The following is a 23789-nucleotide window of genomic DNA, read 5'->3' as shown; positions in this document are numbered from 1 at the left end:
AACAAGTAAAAGTGCACGGAGGAAATAAATATGTGTCGGAGAATTAAATTTGAAGTGCACACATGTATACATGAGAAGAGAATAAATATTCAGTACTATGACATATATCCACGTGGGATTTATTAATTCTTAAAGAATGTGAAAAGTCAAAAGTGAACAAATTAAAGTGCATGGAAGAAATAAATTTGTGCAGGAGAATTAAAATTGAACTGCATATGTCTATACATGACAAGAGAATAAATATTCAGCTAGAACACAAAAAGTCAAAAGTGAACAAGTAAAAATGCACGGAGAAAATAAATGTATCGGAGAATTAAATTTGAAGTATATACGTCTATACATGAGAAGAGAATAAATATTAAGTACTATGATATATATCTATGTGAGATATAAAAATAGTTAGTTAAACTGTACAATTTATATAACTTATGATACAAGCATTCATTGCATGTATAATTTTTAAAGCTCACGGTACAACCATGGGAAGCTGTGTTGGTCCCTTTACCACATTTATATATAGTAGAAACAAGTACACCTAATATTTTTAGGAGAGAAAAGGCCATAAATAGTCCATTATCTATGGGAGTAGGTCTAAAATGATCCCTTAACTATACACTTACCGGTTTTAGTCCTTTAACTATCCAAAAACTTATCAAATTTGGTCTTCATCTATTTTTTTATACAAACAGCGTACAAACTCATAAACCTTCGTGAGATTAATCATTAAACCATTCCTCAAACCTATATTTCTCTCTCCCTGCTTCTTTTTCCTCAAGTTCCTCTTGTTAAAAAAAAAAAAAAAAAAAAAAAAAAAGCATTCTGGCATTGGTGTCGCTCTCGAGTCTCTAAAATTCGAAAAGACAAATTCAGGCACAGAATTTCTATAACCATCCTTCTCAAACAAGACTAAAAAAGCTGGTAAAAACCGATGGAAAAAACCGACGGAAAGACCGACAGATTCTGTCGGTTTTTTTCAATAATTTTTTTAAATCTTTTTTTTTTTTAAGAAAATCGACGGATTGCGTCAATTATTTTTTGCACAAAAATGCGCGAAAAAATATAATTATTTGTTATATTATTTTCTAAAATAAACCGATGGAGTCCGTCAGATTTTTATTTTTATTTTTTATTTTTTTATAAAAAAACTGATGGAGAAGGAGTCCGTCGGTTTTTAGAGCGAAAAAACAGTATAAATTAAATCAATGTAAGTATATGAACAAAAAATATCAGTGGTCTAGTGGTAAAGCCCTTTAATGCCAAGGAACATACCCGGGTTTGACTTCAAGTTCCTACATTTCATTCTTTAATTTTCAAAAAAAAAAAAAAAACCGACGTGAGACCGTCAGTTTTTTTTAATTTTTTTTTTTTAACAAAATTGACAGACTGGGTCGGTTTTAACCGACGCAGTTCGTCGGTTTCGAAACACGAGAGAGAACTTGAGGAAAAAAGTTGAGGTTAAAGAATGAACTTGAGGAAAAAGAAGCAGGGAGAGAGAAATATAAGTCTGAGGAATGGTTTAACGATTAATCTCACTAAGGTTTATGAGTTTGTACGATGTTTGTATAAAAAAATAGTTGGAGATCAAATTTGATAAATTTTTGGATAGTTAAAGGACTAAAATCGGTAAGTATATAGTTAAGGGACCATTTTAGACCTACGCCCGTAGATAAGGGACTATTTATGGCCTTTTCTCATTTTTAGGATTTGGGTTGTCAGATACTAGTAAAAATGTATTAACATAAACAGACTAGAAAAGGAGAAAGAAGCAGCTCCGAATTTTGAATCCTACTACCTTGGGAATTATGAACCAATTCAACTTGGGTTTTCTTCACCATCTATTTATACCCTTTCTTTTTTTCCATTCCATCTCATATTTTCATTAGTGTATGTCAGGTAAAAATCTCATCTTTGTGACAATACTATATTTTAATTGAGGTTTCTGATTTTCTTCTATTCCAAATCCAAATTTACTGCTTAGATTGTTAGAATTTTTAAATTTTAGTCCAAACGCTATATACTTCTAGACTAGAGATTAGAGTCATACTTGGGAAATTAGTATGAAACGTGTACGCAAATTGCATGATAAAGGTGTGGTAGAGGTACCTGAAGATATCATAATCGAAATATTGCATCGTTTGCCTTCAAAATCTGTGGCAAGGTTTAAATGTGTATCTTAGTGTTGGCGAAAGTACCTTCCTCAACCATGTCTAATTGGTTTCTTTTATCAACCTCGGGTGATCCGTTTTTTAGCCCCGCAAATTCGTTTCTTTTTCTCGTCAACAAATGAATCTTCTTCACAACTACGTTTGGACGAGCTATGTTGCTCGGACTCTCCTAAAATGCTGCTACACACATCTCCGGTACTCCAAACATGTGCTACTTTTGGAGGACTCGAAGCGTACCAGTCAGCATTTTTTAAGAGTTCGAACAACATAGTAGATGAGTTAATCAATTTTCTTGACAGGAGAGTGTACATTGTAGCTTCATCCAATGGTTTTCTTCTTTGCAATAGCCAGAGGGTTGATAAACAGAGTATTTATTATGTTTATAGTCCTGTCATGAGGCGGCGTTTGGCTCTCCCTAAAACTAAAATCTGCATCAAGAAACCATCCATTGGATTTATTTGTAAGGTACATGACCTTGAAAAAGGTGTCATCTCCTTTACTATAGTTCGCTATTCGTTACCTTCTGGGAGTTCACTAGTATAACAATTGAAAGTTTCTCTTCTGAGACTAATATGTGGACGACCAATTTTCTAAATCTTGATGTACCTCTTGGACTGTGCCCTTCTTTGTGTAGGGGAACATCATCAACTAGTGTCATCGATGGAGTATTTTGTTGGCTTGATCAACAACCACAGATCACTGTTTATGATAGTGTCCACAAGTGTCTGTGGGCATTGGAATTGCCTCAAGAGATTGTGGCCGGACACCGTTATTTTCTTGGAATATCAGGTGGGAAATTGTACTTGGCATTGAAGGAAAGATCTAGGGAAGCCATCACTGTGTGGTATCTCGAGAGCAACATTCGTAGACGAGATAATGCAGTATGGATTAGGAAGTATTTTGCAAATGTCGCCACTACACACTTGCACAATGTCCACAGGCTAATTTTGGACTTGCAAGCTCTCGTCTTATTGAGGTGAAGAACATGATTATTCATCCTGCGGTTCCGCACATCTTTTATTTGGTTGTAAGAGATAAGGTTTTTTCTTATGACATGGAGACTGATATTGCAGAATTTGTGTATGATTTTGGAGAACCTTGCTGGAAAACACAACACTACACATTATTTTCTTGCTGGTGGGATCAATGGCCACATCTTCTGTAGACTTATAATGTTGGCTATTACTTATTTATTGTTCTTCTAATAACATTTGTTGAGTATTGTATTTACGACAAACTTTAGATATAGATAGCTTTATGATCTTCTTTTTATTTCAGCCAAATCCTTGATTTGATCCTTGATTCTACTCAATCTTGAGAAATCCAAAAAAAAGATGAGAAGAAGACTCTGTGATTCTTGGAAGTTCCCTACTACGGGAAGTTACGGGCTCGGAAAATGCAAATTCGAAGTTGGATGGATGGAGATCTATTGTAAGAGAATGATCAATGAAGGCAAGGAATATCTCAGGTAGGTGGAAATAGGTGGAAATTAATAATTTCAAATTACTCTGTGATGTTCAATACACTGTGCACTAGTTTAATTGGAGTATTTTTTTTTTTTTTTGGTCGTTCTGTTTTGTATTAATTCATTAGTTGTAAGAGAGAAAAAGTGATTTTTTTTTTTTTTCATTTGAATCCACTCTGACACCCAAGTAGGGGTGTACAAAGAAAATCGATAAACCGAATCAATCCGATAATTCGAATCAAATTGGAAAAAAAAAATCCGATTAGCGGTTTGGTATTGAGAAATAAAACCCGATCATAATTGGTTTGGTTTGTTTTTGACTAAAAAAAGTCAAATCGAACCAAACCAACCTGATAATACATATATACAACTTTTAAAAATATTTTGTACATAAAAATATTTATATATAATGTAATTTATAAATATTTCTTAAGTTTTTTCATTGTTTTTATCTTTTAACATATTATTTCAAGCTTGGACGCAGAATTTGGAATGGTTTTATAGCCCATAGATGTTAATAACTCAAATAAAGTCCAAATCAATATTAATGCTAACAAAAGAAATTCATTGTAACACTAAGAATGACAATAACGTTCAATATCTATTCTTTAGTTTTGCATTGGTTTAGACAGTGAAAATAAATAACTTAATTTAATTTTTTCTTTGTCATGTAATTAATACTTGTTAGCCGTACTTATTTTAGCATGACTTAATAATTTTAGATTAATTTTAGATTATGATCATTTTCATTATGGCTTATTAATCAACTATATTTATTTTATGCAATATTATTGTATTTTTTGTTAAATATTTTATTACAATGTTACCACTCACCTCACATTTTGTGTTATTTTCTTAAGAAACACCTTAATTATATAATTGTATCTTACTAGAACTAAAGAAATATTTGAAGAAAGTTACATGTTTTGTATGAAGAGTTTTCCCGAAAAATACCCGAAAATCCGAGGTTGAAAAACCCGACTTTTGTTGGTTTGGTTTGGTTTGGTTTGATTTGTAGATTTAAAAACCCGACACAATTGGTTAGGTTTGGTATTTCAAAAATCCGAACTAACCCGGTCCATGTACATACGCCCAAGGTTAAAAAATTGAATATTGTTATTTTCAGACTTATCGTAAAACACATTTTAAGCATTTATATTTATTCGCTTCGGATCGGTATTTTTTGGTGTCTTTTATAAAATTAAAAATTACCCTCATATTTGGTATAATAATAGATTTATGTTGGAACCTATGCTTTTATTGAGGCAAAATATAAAAATCAGTTCCGTAACGTTAGATTCACTTCTAATTTTAGTGATACCAAAAATAGTTTTTTGATTTACTATTACAACAGCTAAAGTTTAGTGGCTTAGTAATACAAGCGTAAAATTTAGTCACATCAATGATACAAAAAAAAAATTCATGACCTTGTTGACGCCGCAGATAAAGTTTAATGACACACGTGAAATTTACCCTAACGTAATACTAAACTTCAAAGTCATAAACATGTCAACACAAATAGACTAGAAAGGAGAAAGAGGTTACAAAAGGATAGTCTAATTAATCGAATCCGCGACTTAAGTAGTACAAAAAATAAAAAGTTGAACCAAACTAGTGCAAAAAAAAAAAAAAAATTCCATTAGTAGTATTCACGCACGAAATTCGTGCGTGAAAGGACCAAATCGTAAAAATGTAGTTTAAGCCTTTCACGCACGAATTTCGTGCGTGAATGTGCTGAACTGTTTTTTTTTTTTTTTTTTTTTTTTGCGTTACCTTTCCAAACACGTTTTTTTCCATACTTTGGGCAAAGATTAGTCATATTTCAAAATTCCAAAATATCAATATTTTATATAAAACTTAATATCTTTTTTTGCGTACAATAATGTCGGCTCATTACATCAAGTCCACTTAAACATTTGGATCGTCGTTTTAGGGGTTCTAAAGTGCCCAAGCAAGTTTTGAAACTTGTAATAATAATTCATCCAATACGAGAGGTTTATACTAATTAAAAAATAATTCATTCCATTTAATTACAATACTAATTCAAAGCAATACAATAATAAATTACAATAACAATACAATCTTCAAGTTCTAGAGGCTCTATTACTTCGAGACGTGCTTGTACTACCACGGCCTTGTTGCCCACACGAACGCTTGTCATGGCCATATTGCTTACATATAGAGCACTTGCGAGAGTAAGTTCTTTCACTAACATCCATTTGATTGGGTCTACGACTCCGTGAGTTAATGCCCAATTTTCTAATGTAATCCTTGTTAGCAACCATCGAAAACGGCTCGTTTGGCCAATAAGCTTCATTACCAAGTGGGTGGAATTGGCGGAATATGCTCTAAGGTAACTTTGGACCTTGTATTCCCCCGCCACATAATTTGTTACCGTTTTTCTCATTCTCTCGAAGCACTTGACAAAGATGAGAACACGGCGTGGTACGTTTGCCACTTACCACAAGTGCATATTCTTGTTGCCTCATAAACGGTATGCACGTTTCCACCCTTACCGTTATAATAACCCGTCCTAACTTCATACACATGTTGAATTGGGTCATACTCGGTCATTTGGTGACGCTCACATTTTTGTCTATAATGCTCCATAGTTTTGAAGGGCTTTGGCATCCATGTCCCGCTGTCGGCTAATATCGCTCGCTCGGGCGCCTTGTCCTAACAACAAATCGCTCCACCACACCGCTTGAAAGTCATTCTCACCATTGCGGTGACGGGTAGTCCTCGAGCGATTTCAAGAAGCCATTGAAAGACTGCGAGTCGTTTGTTGTGAGCATGCCCCATCTTTTTCCTCCATCGGCGATTTAAGCGTCCATTTTTCAACATCGAGCTTCATCAACCAAACGTATGCGGGTTCACTCACCGACTCCGATCGCATCCATTTTTGCCCATTTTTGTTGTTGATGCTCTATCACAAATTTCCCCCACATCAATTTGTTTAGAGTGCCATTGTGAAACGTTGATTGCAAATTCGCTTCAAGTGCCTTAAACAATATCGATGGTAAACAAAGGAGGCGCCACCCCCGGTAAATTATCCATATTGTGCAATATGCCTTTATGACGATCGGACGACGCATACGCCACGCATACGATCCTTAATAACATGAGTTTTCAAATGGGTCAAAAAGATCCCCCATGTGTCGTTGCTCTCGTTAGCGGCAAATTGATGTGTACCACTCCATGTACACATGGATGGGAGTGTCATGTCCGACCACCGCTAGGCTCGCCATCCTCACATCCCAACTATGGACTCCGCCGCCGCATACGGAGTCGCCACGCATCATCGACGCCCCCGCACGCTCGTCCCTAGTATAGTGGTCATGCTCCCAAACCGTAGCCGCGGGTATATTCTCGTACATACCCAAATCGCCGTAACACGCGGTCGGGCGCGTGATACTCAACGATATCCATACGTATCAATGGACACCGCGACATCCACACGTGCTGACCAGCCTTACAAAACGCCGGCAGCTCATCCAAAATATGATCATACGGCGTCCATATAAAAGCCTGTAAAAAGAATTGAACTAGTTAACAACATAAGACTAAAGTAGTAGTTATGTGGTCTAGCGTGTGAATCCAAAATATGAACATACCGTCTGCGCCGTCATGCGGTCTAGCTGATCCCTAAACGGGAGAAGGCCGGCGCGTCTCCACACGTCGCGTACGCCTCGCGACCATCTCCGCGCATATGGCATCGGGACAAAGAAGATAGTCGGGGCGGGAGGGTCGGCGGGGGGCGAAAAGTGTCTCAACCTAGTCCACACCCATATCCGATATAGTCAATTAAAACAAAAATTTATCGATCGTCGTTTTAAAAAATATATTTTGTGTATAATTACACACACTTAAATATATAACACGAAGGAGCGAGCAAAATGCGTGACCTCTACCCTCGTGCCCATAGAACATCGGCATCCTCGATACATGTAGCCCGGACACGGCGGCCGCCCAACTATAACATCCTATGTCGGCGAGATCGTCGATATACCGAAGATACCTCAAGCTCATATGCGAACCGTTGTTCGGGAATAGGATGACCCCCGAATACGATGAGTAGGTATAGACGCGCACGTCGATCAACATCGCCGAGGCGTGTCCTCTCCAATCGGATCTCGCATGTATGTGAGGCGCAAGTGAGCGTAAAGGGACGACAACAAAAGCCGACTCGGCCGGAAATATGACCATCCGTAAAGCCGAAACCGGCGAGCCTAATCAACTCATCCCTGGCGGTAGCACGCAGGCTCCTCAATATACAACGGGCGTCCATCAACCCGTAGCCCATAAATGACCTCCACATCCCGAAGGGTAATGGTAGCCTCACCCGGTGAGATGAAATGCGTGCGTCTCCGTCGCCACCTCTCAATCAATGCGTCACTAGCGACCTATCGTGCCGTACCCGACCAACTTCGACGCACCGGTAGATACCGCCCCGACATAGTATATCCAAGACACGAGGGACGTGGGGGCGAGCGCCTAAGATCTCCCATGCCGAGTCCCCCAACCGGCACGGACTCGAGACTCGGCCGGGCAGGTCGGATGTCCATATATGTCGCGACCTATGCTCGGGCCGAAGATACAAGAACTCTTGGGTCGAAGGGCCCCGATCAAGAGGGTGGTGATCCATCTATTTTACGCATTTTAAATAAATCATTAACAAGTAGTATTAGTATTAGTTATGTAATCTTTTATCGAAAATTTTATTAAAGATTGTGATGACCAATCTGTTTTACGTATTTTAAATAAATCATTAACAAGTAATATTAGTTATGTAATCTTTTATAGAAAATTATATTAAGGGTTTTCAATCCTAAGCTACGGTTATGAATCCTAAACTAAGGGTTTTCATTCCTAAAATATAAAGATAAGTCAAATAATTAACAATTAGTTAGCATACAATTAGTATAAATAATTAATAAATAAACAAATAACTAACAAATCAAATAATTAACAAGTTATTATCAATATATTTAATAAATAAACAATTAAGTAACTAATCAAAAATTAATAAATTATTATCGTATATTTAACAAATAAACAATTAATTAACTAATGAAACAATTAAGAAATTATTAACAAATAAACAATTGGCTTAACAAAAACAAAATAAATAATTAGCCAGTCTAACAATTGAAATAGCTAGTCTAACAATTAATAAATACTTAAGTCACTAATCCAATAATTAACAAATACTAAATAAACAAGCAATAAATAATTAACTAATTAACAATAGATAAACAAATTAAAAAAAAAAAAAAACGAAAAAATGGGCCCCAATACAGACGGACGTTAAAAACGCAAAAAAAAAAAAAAAAAGGAGCAAAATGAGTAATCCACCACAGTTATACAATGACCATGCTTAGGGTAATAATATATTTAACAATGTAATAGAAAATTCGTAGTGAAATACCTAGATTGAAGCTTTTTTTGAGTTTTTGAAATGTGTTATACGCCGCTCTATTCCGAAATCCAACCTTAGAAACTTGTTCCTACACTTCAATATACCAACAATATTGAGTTTTGGATTGAAAAACAACACGAAAATACCGTTTTGAGAGGCTTGGGGACCACAGATTCGGGTTTAATGGCGGGTGGGGGACGGAGTCGTCTGTGGTGGGGAAGATGGAGGGGCCGGTTTATGGTCCTCCATTCACGCACGAATTTCGTGCGTGAAAGGCCCAATCTGCAATTTTGCAGTTTGCTCCTTTCACGCATGAAAGGCTAAAACTATATTTTTGCAGTTTGGTCCTTTCACGCACGAATTTCGTGCGTGAATACTGCTAATGTAATTTATTTTTTTTTGCACTAGTTTGGTTCAACTTTTTATTTTTTGTTCTACTTAAATCGCGGACTCCTAATTAATCCTACTACTTTTGAAAGGTATCAAGCAATTCAACTTACCATCTATTTAAACCTTCTTTTTCTCCGTACCATATCACATTCTCATTAGGGTATTCTGCGGCTCCGTTTCCCAAAGAAATATGTATTCGTTTGTCTTGTAATAAAGAATCTCATCTTTTTTGTGACAAAGGTGAGGTTCCTGATTTGCTTCTTGATTGTTGAATTTTTTTGAAGTTTAGGCTGAAAAGTTTGAATTCTATATGCTTCTACACTAGAATTAGAGTCCAATTTGTAATTGACAGCTTCAGCAAGTATTATTAGTATGAAACGTTTATGCAAATCGTGTGATAAAGGTGTAGTCGAGGTGCCTGCGGATATCATAATCGATATATTGCATCGTTTGCCTTCAAAATCTCTAGCAAGGTTTAAATGTGTATCCAAGTGTTGGCTAAAGTACATTCCTCAAGCATATCTAATTGGTTTCTTCTATCAAGCTCGGGAGACCTTTTTATGTTCGCAAATTCGTTTCTTCTATGAATCTTCGTCACGACAAGCGAATAGTACTATTCATGGTAATACAAGTTTAGATGAGTCAGGAGAGTGTATAATGTCGCGTCATCTAATGGTTTTCTTCTTTGCAATAGCCAGAGGGTCAATAAGCAGAGGGTTTATTATGTTTATAATCCTGCCACGAGGCATCATTTATCTTTACCTAAAACTCAAATTTGCATCAAGAACCCAACCGTTGGATTTATTTGTAAGGTAGATGACACGGATAAAGATGTCATCTCCTTTACTATAGTCCGCTGTGCATTGCCTTCTGATGCGTATAAAAAGTTCACAGTGTAACAATTGAAAGTTTATCTTCTGAGACTAAAATCTGGACGGCCAGTAATCTAACTGTTCAAGTACCTCATGGACTGTACGCTTCTCGGGATATTAAAACATCATTAGCTGGTGTCATCAATGGAGTATTCTGTTGGCTTGACCAACGACCACAGATCACTGTTTATGATAGCGTCCCCAAGCGTCTATCGGCTTTGGCATTGCCTAAAGAGATTGGGGCCGGACAACATTGTTCTCTTGGAATATCAGGTGGGCAATTGTACTTGGCACTGAATGATGGAACTGGGGCAGCCATCACTGTCACTGTGTGGTACCTCAAGAGCAACATTCGCAGACGAGGCAATGCAGTATGGGTTAGGAAGTATTTTGCAAATGTCGCCACTGCACTTTTACAATGTCCAGAGGCCAATTTTGAACTTGCAAGCTCTCGACTTATTGAGGTGCAGAACATGGTTATTCATCCTGCTGTTCCGCACATCTTTTATTTGGTTGTAAGCGGTAAGGTTTTTTCTTACAACTTGGAAAAGGATAGTGCAGAATTTGTGTATGATTTTGGAGAACCCGTCTGGAAAGCACAACACTATACAGTATTTCCTTACGAGTGAGATCAATGGCCACGTCTTCTGCAGACCAAATAGCGTTGGCTAATACTTACGTATTCGTACTTCTTAGAACATTTGTTGAGTAGTATATTTACTTCGAACTTAAGACATAGACTTTTTATGGTCTTCTTTTTATGTCACCTAAATCCGTGATTTGATCTCCATTCATACTTTTAGATGCCTTTGTTTTCATTTTTCTCATATTATACCTCTCCTTTACCCTCACGTGAAAATGAACAGAAAAAGTTCCCTCTAACCTCTTCCTCTTATATTGAACTGTCTTGCATATTTACCATATTATTCCCTTTCATTGTTTGGTCTCTTGAAGGACTAATTTTAATCGTGATGAGAACTAGACGTAATGATATTGCCTTTATCTAAGGTGACTGGGCAGTGGCCTGAAAGCTAATGCCTCGTGGGAGGCAGTTGAATTGTGTGCATCTTCTCTAGGTATCTTTGGATTGTGGAGGAAGTACTGGTTTTAGAGGCTATAGCTAATCAACATGAAGAAATTTTTGAGAGGAGGAGAATGTACAGGATCTTAGGGAGAGGCTAACTCATAGTCACGTAAGTATAATAATAAGTCAAGGTTACAAGCTTACAACTAATACAGTTAATATCCCCTTACGACACAAGTAAATACTCCTATCCTATCAATGGTAGTCTAGAGAAACAAAAAACAAAGCATGTTATACAGAAGCAATCAGATTTTGTAAAGGACACTGTATCTAAAAGAAGGTTCGTTGCGATTAACAACCATCCCAGGTGTTTCTTATTCAAAACCTGTAGAATTGGGATGGCAAACGGTGGCATTTTTTTTTTTTTTTTTTTTTTTTTTTATAAATGAGTGGAGCATTGAAATCAAAAATTCAAAACGAATACCAGCATTCTCATCTGCTTAGGGAAAGCCAGCACAAGTTCTCCCTGGTTGAAATGGAAGGTACAGTCAAACGTCTTTATAACAATGTTGTTTGTTTTGATATTTTTGGCTGCTATAGTGAATTTGTGTTATAGAAAACATATTATATAACATAACATGAAAGATTGGCTCCACAGAAAACAAAGTTGTTATAGTAAAATGTTGTAATAGAGGATGATTGTTGTAGAGAAGTCTGACTATACTAGCTTGTAATTATTGTCAATGTAGTCTAGTTTGCAAATTTGCTCAGCAAGAAGCTCTCCGCCTTGAATTTGTAGCAGGGACTTTAAACACCCTTTAGGATCCCTATGAAATGCCCAAACATTTAGTTATACCCTACTGCACTTGGCTATTTTGTGTACACCGGGTATTTGAGATTGGCTCGGGCTCTTGGGGAGTAGCACTGGTTATACAGAGTTAAACGTCCCCTCACAACTGCATCAGGATAGAGCAGTTTTGATGTTTGGGATTTTTCAACATTGTTGCTCATCCCTACTACATTTTTCATTTAATGTCGCACCTTTGTCAATGCCTCTGGATTATTCAGAAACTCTTAGATCGTCGTGTTTGTAGTATCAGTCCCACTATAAACAATGCATGCTACAAAAACACAGCTGAAGTTAAAAAGGAAGGAACTCCATAGTAACAAGAACTTGATCATGTCGAATCCTACTTGCAGGAGGATAATTTCTTCAAAGCTTGCCAATTAGTCTAACGATAGGTAAACTTAATTATACTTAGTCTAGCTCCAGTACTTTCACAGCTAAAAGGAGAAAAAAGGAGAGCTCCCACTAATTTATTTAATTTTGGTTGCCTGGAACACTTAAATCTGGTTTTCTGCTGCACTTGTAATATATATAGAAACATAAGTATTTTCTTCTAATGCCTGTAATCTTGAAACTGAATTCTTCAGAGAAAAATCATGATAGAATTACCAGAATGCCCAATTAAGGAGAAGAGAACTTACTTTTCTGATCATTGCAATTAAAAGTAATCACGTAGTTTCTATTCTTCGATTTGTATTTCTATCTATTGTGCCTTTGCTTTATATCTTGTTACTTTGCTATCATATTTTTTTGTATTTGCGTCGACATTCTTTCTTCCATTTTCCTTTCCTTTCTTTTCTTTTTTCCTTTTGAGCCAAGGGATCTTTTGGAAATAGCATCTCCGGCCCACGGTAGGGATAAGCGCGTGCATACTATCCTTCCTGCACCCCATTTATTTCACACTGAATGTTGTTGTTGTCGTTGCTATTAAAAGTAAATATGCAGCAAAACTGCTTCCACTCGAATCAATTCCACTGATAAGCCCTGCCTCTTTAACTTTTTTCTCCTTCCTCACTTGTTTGTCCGATATCCTCTTTAAAGTTCCGTCAATATAAGATCCCGGGAAAAGTCTCATTTTGAAGTAAAGCATTCTTTGTTAAAGGCGATTTTAGTAATAGACCTCGAGTCCAAAATTTTTTATTAAGGATAAATAGAAGTATTTACTATCAGAGGCGGATTCAGGATTTGGAATTTTCAGGTGCTACAGTTCTTTGAATCCAGATAGAGTAAATCGACGTTGGGCTTCAAATCGGATTATTGTATTTTCAATTTAGACAAATCAACTAAACGAAAAAACATAGTAATAATTATGAAAACTCGGCATAACGGAGATTGTTCCAACGGGAGAGAGAAGAATTCTGGACTAGAAAACTTACGATAATTTAACTTTTTAAATTAAACAAATAACTAAGAAGAGATTAAAAAAATTCAAGAATTAATAAATAAAGATAGTCAATAATACTAATAATTAAAAGCAAGTTAGGAGGAATTAAGGAAAAGAAAATAAAACGAAGGAGAATAGAAAGCTTACGGATGTGGCTCCTCTCCATTTTACTTTTTTTTTTTTTTAGTTCTCAAGTGTATAGTCGGATTATTGACATTTATCTTATTTTAGATTAAGAGACTTAGATTAAATTAACTTAACAAACATCTTAATCATAGTTAATGATATAATTTTTGAAACACACACACTAGCATTGATAAAAGTTCTATAATTTTTGCAACTATTATTAACATTACTTTCATTTCATATCTTTTACAGGCATATATAATTTTAATGAAATGAAATTATATAAAATTTCAAATAATTATCTTAGCTTTTGCTCATGCAACCGTTTTGATTATTCAATTTCTTTTATTTGCCCTATGAATAATACATGAAATAAAACAAAAAATACGTCATATTGTGGTTCAAATGAAGCAGCTGACTTTTGCCATATTAAGAAATAAATCGGTTATTATTGCATTTAAAATCATTAATTTTTTTCTTTTACCCGTAATTATAAATTCTAACCTGTAGAAACTTTTTTACAACTGAAATAAATAAAATTACTAAGTGATCCTCGTATAACTATTTTAATTTAAAATTACAAAGGTAGGTTAAAACAAAATGAGGGAGTTAATATAATTTCTATGAAGGCAACATATACCCATTACTTGTTAGTTACACAGTTTCATTCATTAAAATAAAGTTTATATTTAGATGTATAATATATTGATACCAACTGGTATAAACGTATAGGTGTGCTAATGTGCTGTCTAGTTGGTTTTAGTGCGCAAGCCAAAAAATTTAACAAAAGTGTAGTGAATAGGGCTCGAACTAGGGGTGCTTATCGGGCGTTCGGTTGGATGTTATCGCTTAACGGTTTGGCTTATCGGTTTTCAATTTTTAAATATATCAATTTGCTAATCAACCAATAAGGTAGCGCTTGGTTTGGTTTGAATTTAACGATTACCGATCGGTTATTAGTTGACTTATCGGTTAATCAACAAAGTCAATTAAGAAAAGGCCTTCATGATTTAAACCTAGCTATATGGTAGAAATTTCAACAGATGAGGATGCGAAAGAACAACTACCAGAGAGAAAAGAACCAGAAGATTGTCATTGTGAGACCAACTAACAGCAAAGTTTATATACCTTGCAAATGGAAATTCACACAAAAAAAGAAACCATCTTAGGATACAAATATTGTGGAAATTATTAGGACATAGAAATTTATATATAATATAAAGTTAGGCATAGATAAGGTGATGTGGCATCTCTCTATGGCCTCCATTGACATTTACCTTTTTTCTCAATTTTTTGCATTTTTGGTTTATATTTATACATAATCTAATAAGTAAATGGATTAATAAAAACCTCATAAAATAAATATTGAAATCAAACCCACGTAGTAGTAATCAAGGCTGTCTTTATTATTAACTAGTGAATATGCCGCGCTTCGCGCGGTCTAAGAGAACACCTGAATTTTTTTGTTAATTTGAAACTTTTTAGGAATATTTTGGAAGTACAAAAATACAAATATAAAAGGAAAGATATACATATGAGAAAAAAATTTATTAAATGATTTTAGGAACTTTACATACATTAGTTATAGTGTTATCTTTGTTTAGTAGATATATCTGGTTACAATATGTATATTTATTTAGAAAAATAATTATTTATTTCTCTATATGCTTGCATAAAAATGTCTTGGGTACATGCATGATTACTAATTTTGTTTTTGGATTCGTTACCAATTTTATATCTTTACATTGTTATTATATCTTTCACTACATAAAATATGTATTAATGGGAACCAATAATCATTCAATCAAACACTACCTTATCCCCTCTAAAGAGGGGAAAAATAAAAAAAACTACGGCACCTTTTGTGCAAGTGAGTTCTTCATATCAGTGAAGGACGCAAGTTAAAAAATTCACTAATGAACCTAAAAACTTTGATGTATAGAACTAAGTATATTCATTTTAAGGTTAAACCTGTATATGGCAATTCAAGATCTTCATCCTTTGAGCTTGAAATTATCCCATTTATTGTATCAACTACTTTCTTCTTCGATCATCACCTCCATATCCATGTCTTTAAGATGAACGATCGTGTCTCTTCATCTTCATTTGTCTCAATCACTGCATCTTTTCCTTTCTTCTCTATCTCTCTATGAACCACATCTGGAGCAGACGTGACGGCAATGTAGCAGGTCACAACATCGTCAACAGAAGGATGACCAAAGACGAAGACGTTGCCGCCCCGCCCCAAGAAAACGTTGCAGCTGCTTGAGCGTCGCATCTATTGACCAATTCCATGGCTTGCGCAAACTAAAAAGACCTAGTCGACGTTTTGTAGAAGGGTATGCCTTTTAGCTTTATCGTCTATTCATTCGATTCCAACCTTTGTGCGTACCATGGTTGGCAAACGGAAACAGCAATAGATAGATATTAACCAATAAAAGACAATGGCTCGTTCTCTTCGACTAACAAAAACTCTCTTTGCAGCCAAAGTATAACAGACCGCTTCGGCGATAAGCTTTAAATGTCATTTGATGCACCGTTTCGGCATGCATCGTTAATTAATGGCATCCTATTGAATTAAGGAATGCATGCACCGTTTTACAAGCCGTTGCAATTTTTTTTGTTTTAGAAATTTTAAACGGGTGCGTACAAGAAAATGGAATTAATAGCCAAAAATTTGAGCAAATAGATAAATAAGAATACTTGAATACAGAAACACGTACGTCATTATCATTATCGCTTTTTATATATATTTATGATTTATGATTTTTGCAATAAAATCCAATTTACCATTTGCCTGAATCAACCCACGTAGGAGCAATATTGAAATAATCCCGCAAGTAGGACCAATACCATGACGTTAACGACAATTAAATTCCTATTCGTGCATTATGTAGCGGTATTGATGCATTACTTATTTTTCATACTGCAAGGTGATATATATATATATATATATTCAACAACACACATTTTTCTGTTCTTTTTTTTTTTTTTTAAAAAAAAAGAAATTTGCTAAAAATAAATAAAGGTTTCATATTGAACTCTTTTCTAGATTAATCTCAATGATTCTTTGTGATTAATTTCTTTTCTAATTAATCAAAAGTGTAACGTATGGAGGTCACACAATGACTCCCATCCCCTTCTCTAATCTTTGTCCTTAAACTCTTTTATATATGCAGTGACCTTATGAAGTTGCTGCAATTGCTTTCGAAGCTATATCATATGAATTTTGTCTCAGAATTGTGGTATAAATATGAGCTAGATAATGATTGGGCAAAAGAAAGGTGCAAGATTTATAGTATAATTTAGATAGATTTGCTAATTCAGACTTAAGTGATGCACCGTAGTATAATTTAGATAGATTTGCTAATTCAGACTTAAGCGATGCACCGTAAAATAGCAATCACGGGACTGTAAGAATAAGTAGTTATTTGTCATCCATTTTGCAGCAATATTTTTTTCTAAATCTCTTTACTTTATGTTTATGGAGTTGTAAGTTCTTGAAATTTTAACATTCTCTTTCTTAATTTTGTTCATTGTTCTTACAGGTTGTAACATTGTGAAATGTTTAGCTTTTCAGTTTTCTGTTACATTGTGCTTTATAAATTATAATAATGTTTCCAATTTTGATTTTTTTTTTCTACTTGTAGAGCAGGGCAAATTCAAAGTCATTGAATTAGATGTATCATGAAGGAGAAGTCTCGAGGCCAAAAACAAGAGGTATGTTTTAAATTTTATTTTTGTTTTCATTTTTCTCTGTACTTTTTTCTTCTTTTCCCCACTAAATCGCCGAAGCCCCTACCTATTAGAATGTTAGTTAGAACTTTTACAGATTTATACTGTCAATTTTCAGTTCTACAAACGTTTTAAGCTAAATCTAAGAATTAACATTTATGTGTCTATTTTACTTAACTATAAGAATTCTCTTTTGTACTTAATTTTTTTTAATTTTTATACATGTAAGATGAATTTATTTCATGACAGCGCGAAGCGTGGTTAAATTTACTAGTAGGTAATTAAGTGCAAGTCTTTCAAATTTAGTAGAGAACGGCAAACAGTTGCTTTTTATAGCACTATGAGTTCCCTTACCAAGAGCCAGAGATCTTAAACATGTTGAGGACCTCTCAATAGCTCATAAACTTTGGAAGGATGTAGAAAAACAAAATTTGCATGCTATATCTATTTTTTAACAAGCCTCAAATTGTATTACAAAGTTGATTTGCACTTCTTTGGTCATAAGTTACAGCCCAACTTTTTGGTATAAAACATATGTTCAATTTTCATCTATACCTGCTTATCCGAAATCCTTGAAAGTCCACATGTTGCAGCTCCTTAACTCTTTAGAGTTTTAACAATTTTAGGTTTCTAACTTTCTGGACGACTTACTTATATAAAGGATATAAATATAAATTTAATCATCCTTAACGGATTAACGGTTTATCCAATAAGAAAATTGAGTAATTCGTACCCCGCACCGTTAAGCCGTTAATTATAAACTTCAATCCGTGCACCAACCGTTAATCTGATAACCCAATGCCAATAAGCCAATAAACCTATTTTACAGTTGGATTATCAGTTACGGTTCGATTTTAAACAACCCTAGCTCGAACCCTCATCTTAAGGGATTCAGCTTTCGCCCCTTGCCACTAGCACTATCACAACATTTGCTACTCCGAGTACCAGTTGATTTATTCATACGTTTTATGTGGATATACACATATATACATAGCATTTTTGCCGAAGTTTGCGGGTGATGTGGCACTCCCACGGCCCTTAGTAGATCTGCCCCTGTTTACTATACCACAAATATTAGGAGTTCTACATTTTAGTTAGGAGAACCAAAATGGTTCTTCACCTTTTCGTTTTCCTCACTTGTTTGTCCGATATACATTTTGAAGTACCATTAACTTAAGACCTGAGCTGGAAAGTCTCACTTTCCAGTAAAACATTCTTTATTAAAGGCGATTTTAGTAATCGACTTCGAGTCCAAAATCTCCGATTAAAGATTTAAAAAAAAAAAAAATTTACTACACCACCCCTTCTCTAATCTTTGTCCTTAAACTCTTTTAATTAGGAGAAGCAAAATGCTTCCGCAAGGCCTGACGCTAATTCGTAACAAAATGACGATAACGCGACAATAAAATAACATGGGGAGAGATCTCTTAATATTAAATCACCTTGAACAAGTGGGGCCCGCTACCAGTCAATGCCGCCAGGAACTTGGGGCTTACGTTTTGGACTTTCACCGGCAGCTTCCGGTCCAGGTTAACACCTAGCTCCCTTAATTTTCTTGTTTTTACCCTCATGCCCAACCAATTTATTTCTTCCATAAACGAGTGGCTCGCTCAGTCAGTACTAGTTTAGTTACTGTATTAATTTCTTGTAATTCTTACCTGTGTTTTTTTTTTCTTTACCATGGATATTTGGTAAAGTTTCTGAAAAACAATTGTATAAGAAGAAACATCTATAAGTCTGAGTCAATCCACGATAACTATTAAAGATGCGCTAGATTATTTATGTGTCCGGGTCAATTGGAAGTTCGACCAGAGGCCCATGTAACATCCTCCCCTAAGCACGAAATTAGTGGAAACATAAAAACAGAATATTGACCAAATATCAAATTATGATGTTATTCATTAGGAATTTGGAATTGATTAATGATATTCATAGTAATTAAGAACGTAGTCATTCTAAATCATTGCAAGTAGATATTTCTTTTAATTTTTGAATTTCAATTGGTTACAGAAAATAAAATTTGTTCTTTCAAGATCTTTATAAAGATTGATATTAATTGCAGACCATTTCCTTGATTAGGTATCGGATTCTAATTTAATATTGGAGTAAATATAAAGAAAGAAAATCATATGACTAAAAACTTAATCAAATGCAATGAACAAAAGATGAGCTGTTTAAACTTCCTCCGTAAGATAAGTTATAAAAAGGGAAAAGGTGAGAGTCAAATTGGAGAATAGTCATGTAGGAATATTAGTCAAAAGTCTAGATTAGTCAAAAGTCGAGACAAGGAGAGTGACATATTTCCCAGTAGATACAACAGTGGAGGAGGTCATCACAGTCTTGATTCTTCACCCCTAGTCGGATAATGTCAAATTGTTCCCTCGTCAGTTACCCCCACCACTCATTCAAAAGATGCAATATAATATTCCCATCGTTATAATTTATGTAATAAATTTGAATAGACACAGAAATTACGAAAAATATATACTCGGATATTTTCGTTTCAGTTTATATAAACATATTTGATTGAGCAGTGAATTTCAAAAAGACTAAAAAAAAAACTGTTGTATTTATGCTTTTAAAAAAGCTATAATATTTAATTGATTATAAAACTTTTAAAAATTTATGATTTTAAATATACCATGACATGATATTTGTATGGCGATGAGCTTTTCATTAGGTTTAAAATGAACTTTTGAATAAATAATTTATTTGACATCTCTTCATCTGCAATTAATTCTCAACGTGAAAATACAGAGTCAGGAGGCTGATCTTTGAATAGAAAAAAGAGTGGATCTTAAGGGTTCCAAATGAATTGGCTTATTCGAACAAGGCTTCTAAATTTCAATAGGAGTAATTCTCTTTGAAGAACACTAAAAAAGAAATAAGTTCACATAAATTGAAACTAAGACTTTTGAAACCTAGGGTCATAAACAAGTCAAAATAATTGTGTAGTTATAAACTTTTTGAAACTTGCTATGTTAAACCTTTTTTATAATATTTATTTAACTATAAAAACATCTCATTAAAGTAAAATAAAAATTTACTTATATATTCAAATTTAAAGCTCATTCCTTTTTAAACGGATTTATATTATAGTGCCACATAACTTGAAAAAGGAGACTATATAACAAATGTAAGAACAAAAAGATACTTGAAACAAAGAGCAAAGAAACCAATACTAATAAATTAGTACTAATCATAGAGACTAAAGAAAACCGGATAACTTGCTAGGCTACTCACGTTAGCCGGTCACGACACAAGTGGTTGGGTTCATCATCATCAACATCTCCTTCCTGGAAGTTGCTATTTCTTGATTGAATATTCAATTAGGAACGTAGCCCTTCTTTCTTTCTTCTGGGTTCTTCTTATTATGGTAGTATATATTAAAGAGACACGCCATTTCTTTGGTTCCAAGCTCAATTCTTCCATCTTCTTCTTCTACTTTATCAGCACCACTAAAAAGATTTTCTATATACCTCCTTTAGGAGGTACCTAGTTCAATTCCTTGCAGTAGCATTCCAATATTCCTATTTGATTAAATTTTCTGGGATTGCTTTGATTCTTTCTTTAATCAAACGTCTCAGAGTTCAGTAGATCAAATACTTCAATCCAGTTCCCATGGAAGCCCTATTCCAAGAACAGTTTTTTCCTTCTCCAGATGCTTTCATTTTTAGGCACCCTTCGACCAATATTCCAGTGGATCCAAGAAAAGATGTTGTACAAAATGGGAGTACAATATTCAAAGGTCCTAGCTTTGATGAAGATTACCCTCATGTCCATTCTAATCATGTTGTTGGAGAGGGAAATTCTTCTCCTCAAGTGGAAGGGGAAGGGGAAGGAGAAGGGGAACATTATGATGCAATGCATAAATACATAAGTCAGATGCTTATGGAAGAGGATGATTTGGAGAATAAGCCCTGTATGCTCCATGATTGTATGGCTCTCCAAGCTGCTGAGAAATACTTCTCTGATGTCCTTCATGGATCTGAAAACAACAAATCCACCCAACCTGCCATCATCAATCAACAGAATTCCTCTAGTCTTCTCAGCAACACTTCATCTGATTCTATTGAGTGTCCTCAATGGAATCTTAATTTTGAATCCCCTGTTTCGGTGGAGAGTTTGTCTGGTGTCTTTAATCCTGACTCTTTCTTCAACAACCATTTATTTGGCAATGACCAAGTTGAAGAAGAAGTTGCTAATGTCTTCCAAGGTAGTAGCAGCGGCGACGATTCACCCACTGGTTCGAGGGAAAAGAAAAACCACCATAGAGGATTTGATGATGGTGCAGACCAGCAGAGGAGTAACAAACAGTTGGCTACATTTACTCATGATGAATCTGAACCACTGGAAATGTATGACAAGGTTTTGTTGGTTTGTCCAACTAATCCATATTTGGAACAACATAACGGTACTACTGTCACTTCCTGCTCGCCTAATGAACCCAAAAGAGCAACCAAAGTTGGAAGGCCGAGAGGTGGTAGGAAGAACGGCAGCACTATTAGCAAGAAGGAAATGGTGGATTTGAGGGGTCTACTGACTCAATGTGCACAGGCTATGGCAAGCTATGATAGCAGAACAGCTAATGAGAAGCTGATACAGATAAGAGAACACTCTTCGCCCCATGGTGATGGGACGGAGAGGTTGGCTCATTATCTTGCCAATGCCCTCGAAGCACGCTTGTCAGGCACGGGTACAGCCTTGTATACAGCGTTCGCATCCAGCAGGATATCAGCTGCTCACATTTTGAAAGCTTACAAGGCATATATCACAGCATGCCCGTTCAAGTTGATGTCAAACATTTTCGCAAACAAGCGTATTCGAAAGCTTATATTTTCTGGAGGATCGAAGATACACATAATTGATTTTGGGATTTTATATGGTTTCCAATGGCCATGTCTCATTCAACATCTATCCATGAGGCCTGGGGGACCTCCAGAGCTTCGCATTACTGGAATCGAACTTCCCCAGCCTGGTTTCAAACCTGCAGAGAGGGTTGAGGATACAGGGCGTCGCCTGGAGAAGTACTGCAAACGATTTAACGTTCCTTTCGTGTTTAAAGCTATAGCGAAGAAGTGGGAAACCATCACGCTTGAAGAGCTTGAGATTCAACGGGATGAGTTGCTGGTGGTTAACAGTTTGTTTAGACTAGGGAACATACCTGATGAGACAGTTGTACCAAACAGTCCTAGGGATGCTGTTCTAAATTTAATCAGGAAGATCCGTCCTGATATGTTCATCCACGGAGTGGTGAATGGGACATTCAACACCCCATTTTTCGTCACGCGGTTCAGGGAGGCGCTTTTTCACTTCTCTTCACTGTTCGATATGTTTGAGGCTACACTACCCCGGGAGGACGAGGACAGGAAGCTTTTCGAGGAAGAGGTTTGTGCAAGAGATGCTATGAACGTGATCGCTTGTGAAGGAACAGAGAGAGTCGAGAGACCTGAAACGTACAAGCAGTGGCAACTTAGATGCGTGAGAGCTGGATTTAAACAGGTGCCACTTGACCAGGAGATTATGAAGATAGTTAGAACTAAAGTGAGATCGGAGTATCACAAGGACTTCTCGGTTGATGAAGATGGCCACTGGATGTTACAAGGATGGAAAGGACGCGTAATTTACGCTCTCTCTTGTTGGAAGCCTACTCGCCGCAGTCTGTAAAATTGATCTAGTTTATTAGGCTATTTCTTAATATGCTTTTCCTATATTTCACCTAAGATCGAGCTACGGCCAACTTTAGGTCATGGCTGCTTGATTAATTTTCTAGTGAGTTTTTTTGTTTGTTTGTAGCAGCATTGTGGAATTTATTAATTTGGTTTCACTATCTCAAATGCTTCAGAAATTTCTTTCCCTTGATGTGCAGAAGCATGAAAGCCTTGTTTGTAGCTTAAGTTCGAACAGGTTAATTAAACGAATTGGAAGTTTACTGTAGATGGCACAGATCACTATCGATCTAGTGTTGTATCCTTCACAACTGCATCAAGATAGTACATATATATGCCTAGAAACATATAATCTAGAATAAGTTTTTTATTCTAATACCATCTGTAAATCTTGCAACTGAATTCTTCTCAGAAACAACATGATGGGATTACCAGGATGCGAAATTGAAGAGAACTTAATTTGTAATCATTGCTAGTAATAAAATATGTAGTAAAAGATTAATTACCAGCAACTTGATCTTCACTGCCATCAATTCCAGTGATATCCGCTAGCTCTAAAAGGATCTGCAGAAATCCTTTCTACGATTCTCCTGCACTGCAACCTCTATTCTGTTTGGAAGCATCTTTATACGTTCACTTATGATAGCATCTACAAATATATATTGTCAAATATCAACTTATTGCATAAGCATA

General features: G+C 35.5%; 2 protein-coding genes and 1 pseudogene across 2 annotated transcripts; all 3 read left to right on the top strand.

Annotated features, from left to right (window-relative positions):
- The first annotated feature begins 1732 nt into the window (after positions 1-1732).
- On the top strand, positions 1733-3780 carry LOC132064332 (uncharacterized; annotated as a pseudogene).
- Positions 3781-10322: 6542 nt separating this feature from the next.
- Positions 10323-12456, top strand: LOC132062705 (uncharacterized; the record flags this gene model as incomplete). Its single annotated transcript, XM_059455227.1, has 1 exon — positions 10323-12456. A coding segment is annotated over one exon (618 nt), but the record flags the coding sequence as incomplete, so codon positions are not given.
- Positions 12457-20646: 8190 nt separating this feature from the next.
- Positions 20647-23257, top strand: LOC132064331 (scarecrow-like protein 30). Its single transcript, XM_059457280.1, has one exon. The coding sequence runs from the start codon at positions 21049-21051 to the stop codon at positions 23092-23094; it is 2046 nt and encodes a 681-aa protein (XP_059313263.1). The 5' UTR covers positions 20647-21048; the 3' UTR covers positions 23095-23257.
- Positions 23258-23789: the final 532 nt, after the last annotated feature.

The sequence above is a fragment of the Lycium ferocissimum genome, chromosome 7 (genome assembly GCF_029784015.1).
Source record: "Lycium ferocissimum isolate CSIRO_LF1 chromosome 7, AGI_CSIRO_Lferr_CH_V1, whole genome shotgun sequence".
Lineage (NCBI taxonomy): Eukaryota > Viridiplantae > Streptophyta > Magnoliopsida > Solanales > Solanaceae > Lycium > Lycium ferocissimum.
The sequence above is the reverse complement of the archived record's forward strand: the minus strand, read 5'-3'. Positions and strand labels throughout refer to the sequence as shown.

What these genes read in the sequence shown, in the direction of transcription:
- LOC132064331 (XM_059457280.1), top strand. Translation starts at nt 21,049, where the DNA reads ATGGAAGCCCTATTCCAAGAACAGTTTTTTCCTTCTCCAGATGCTTTC.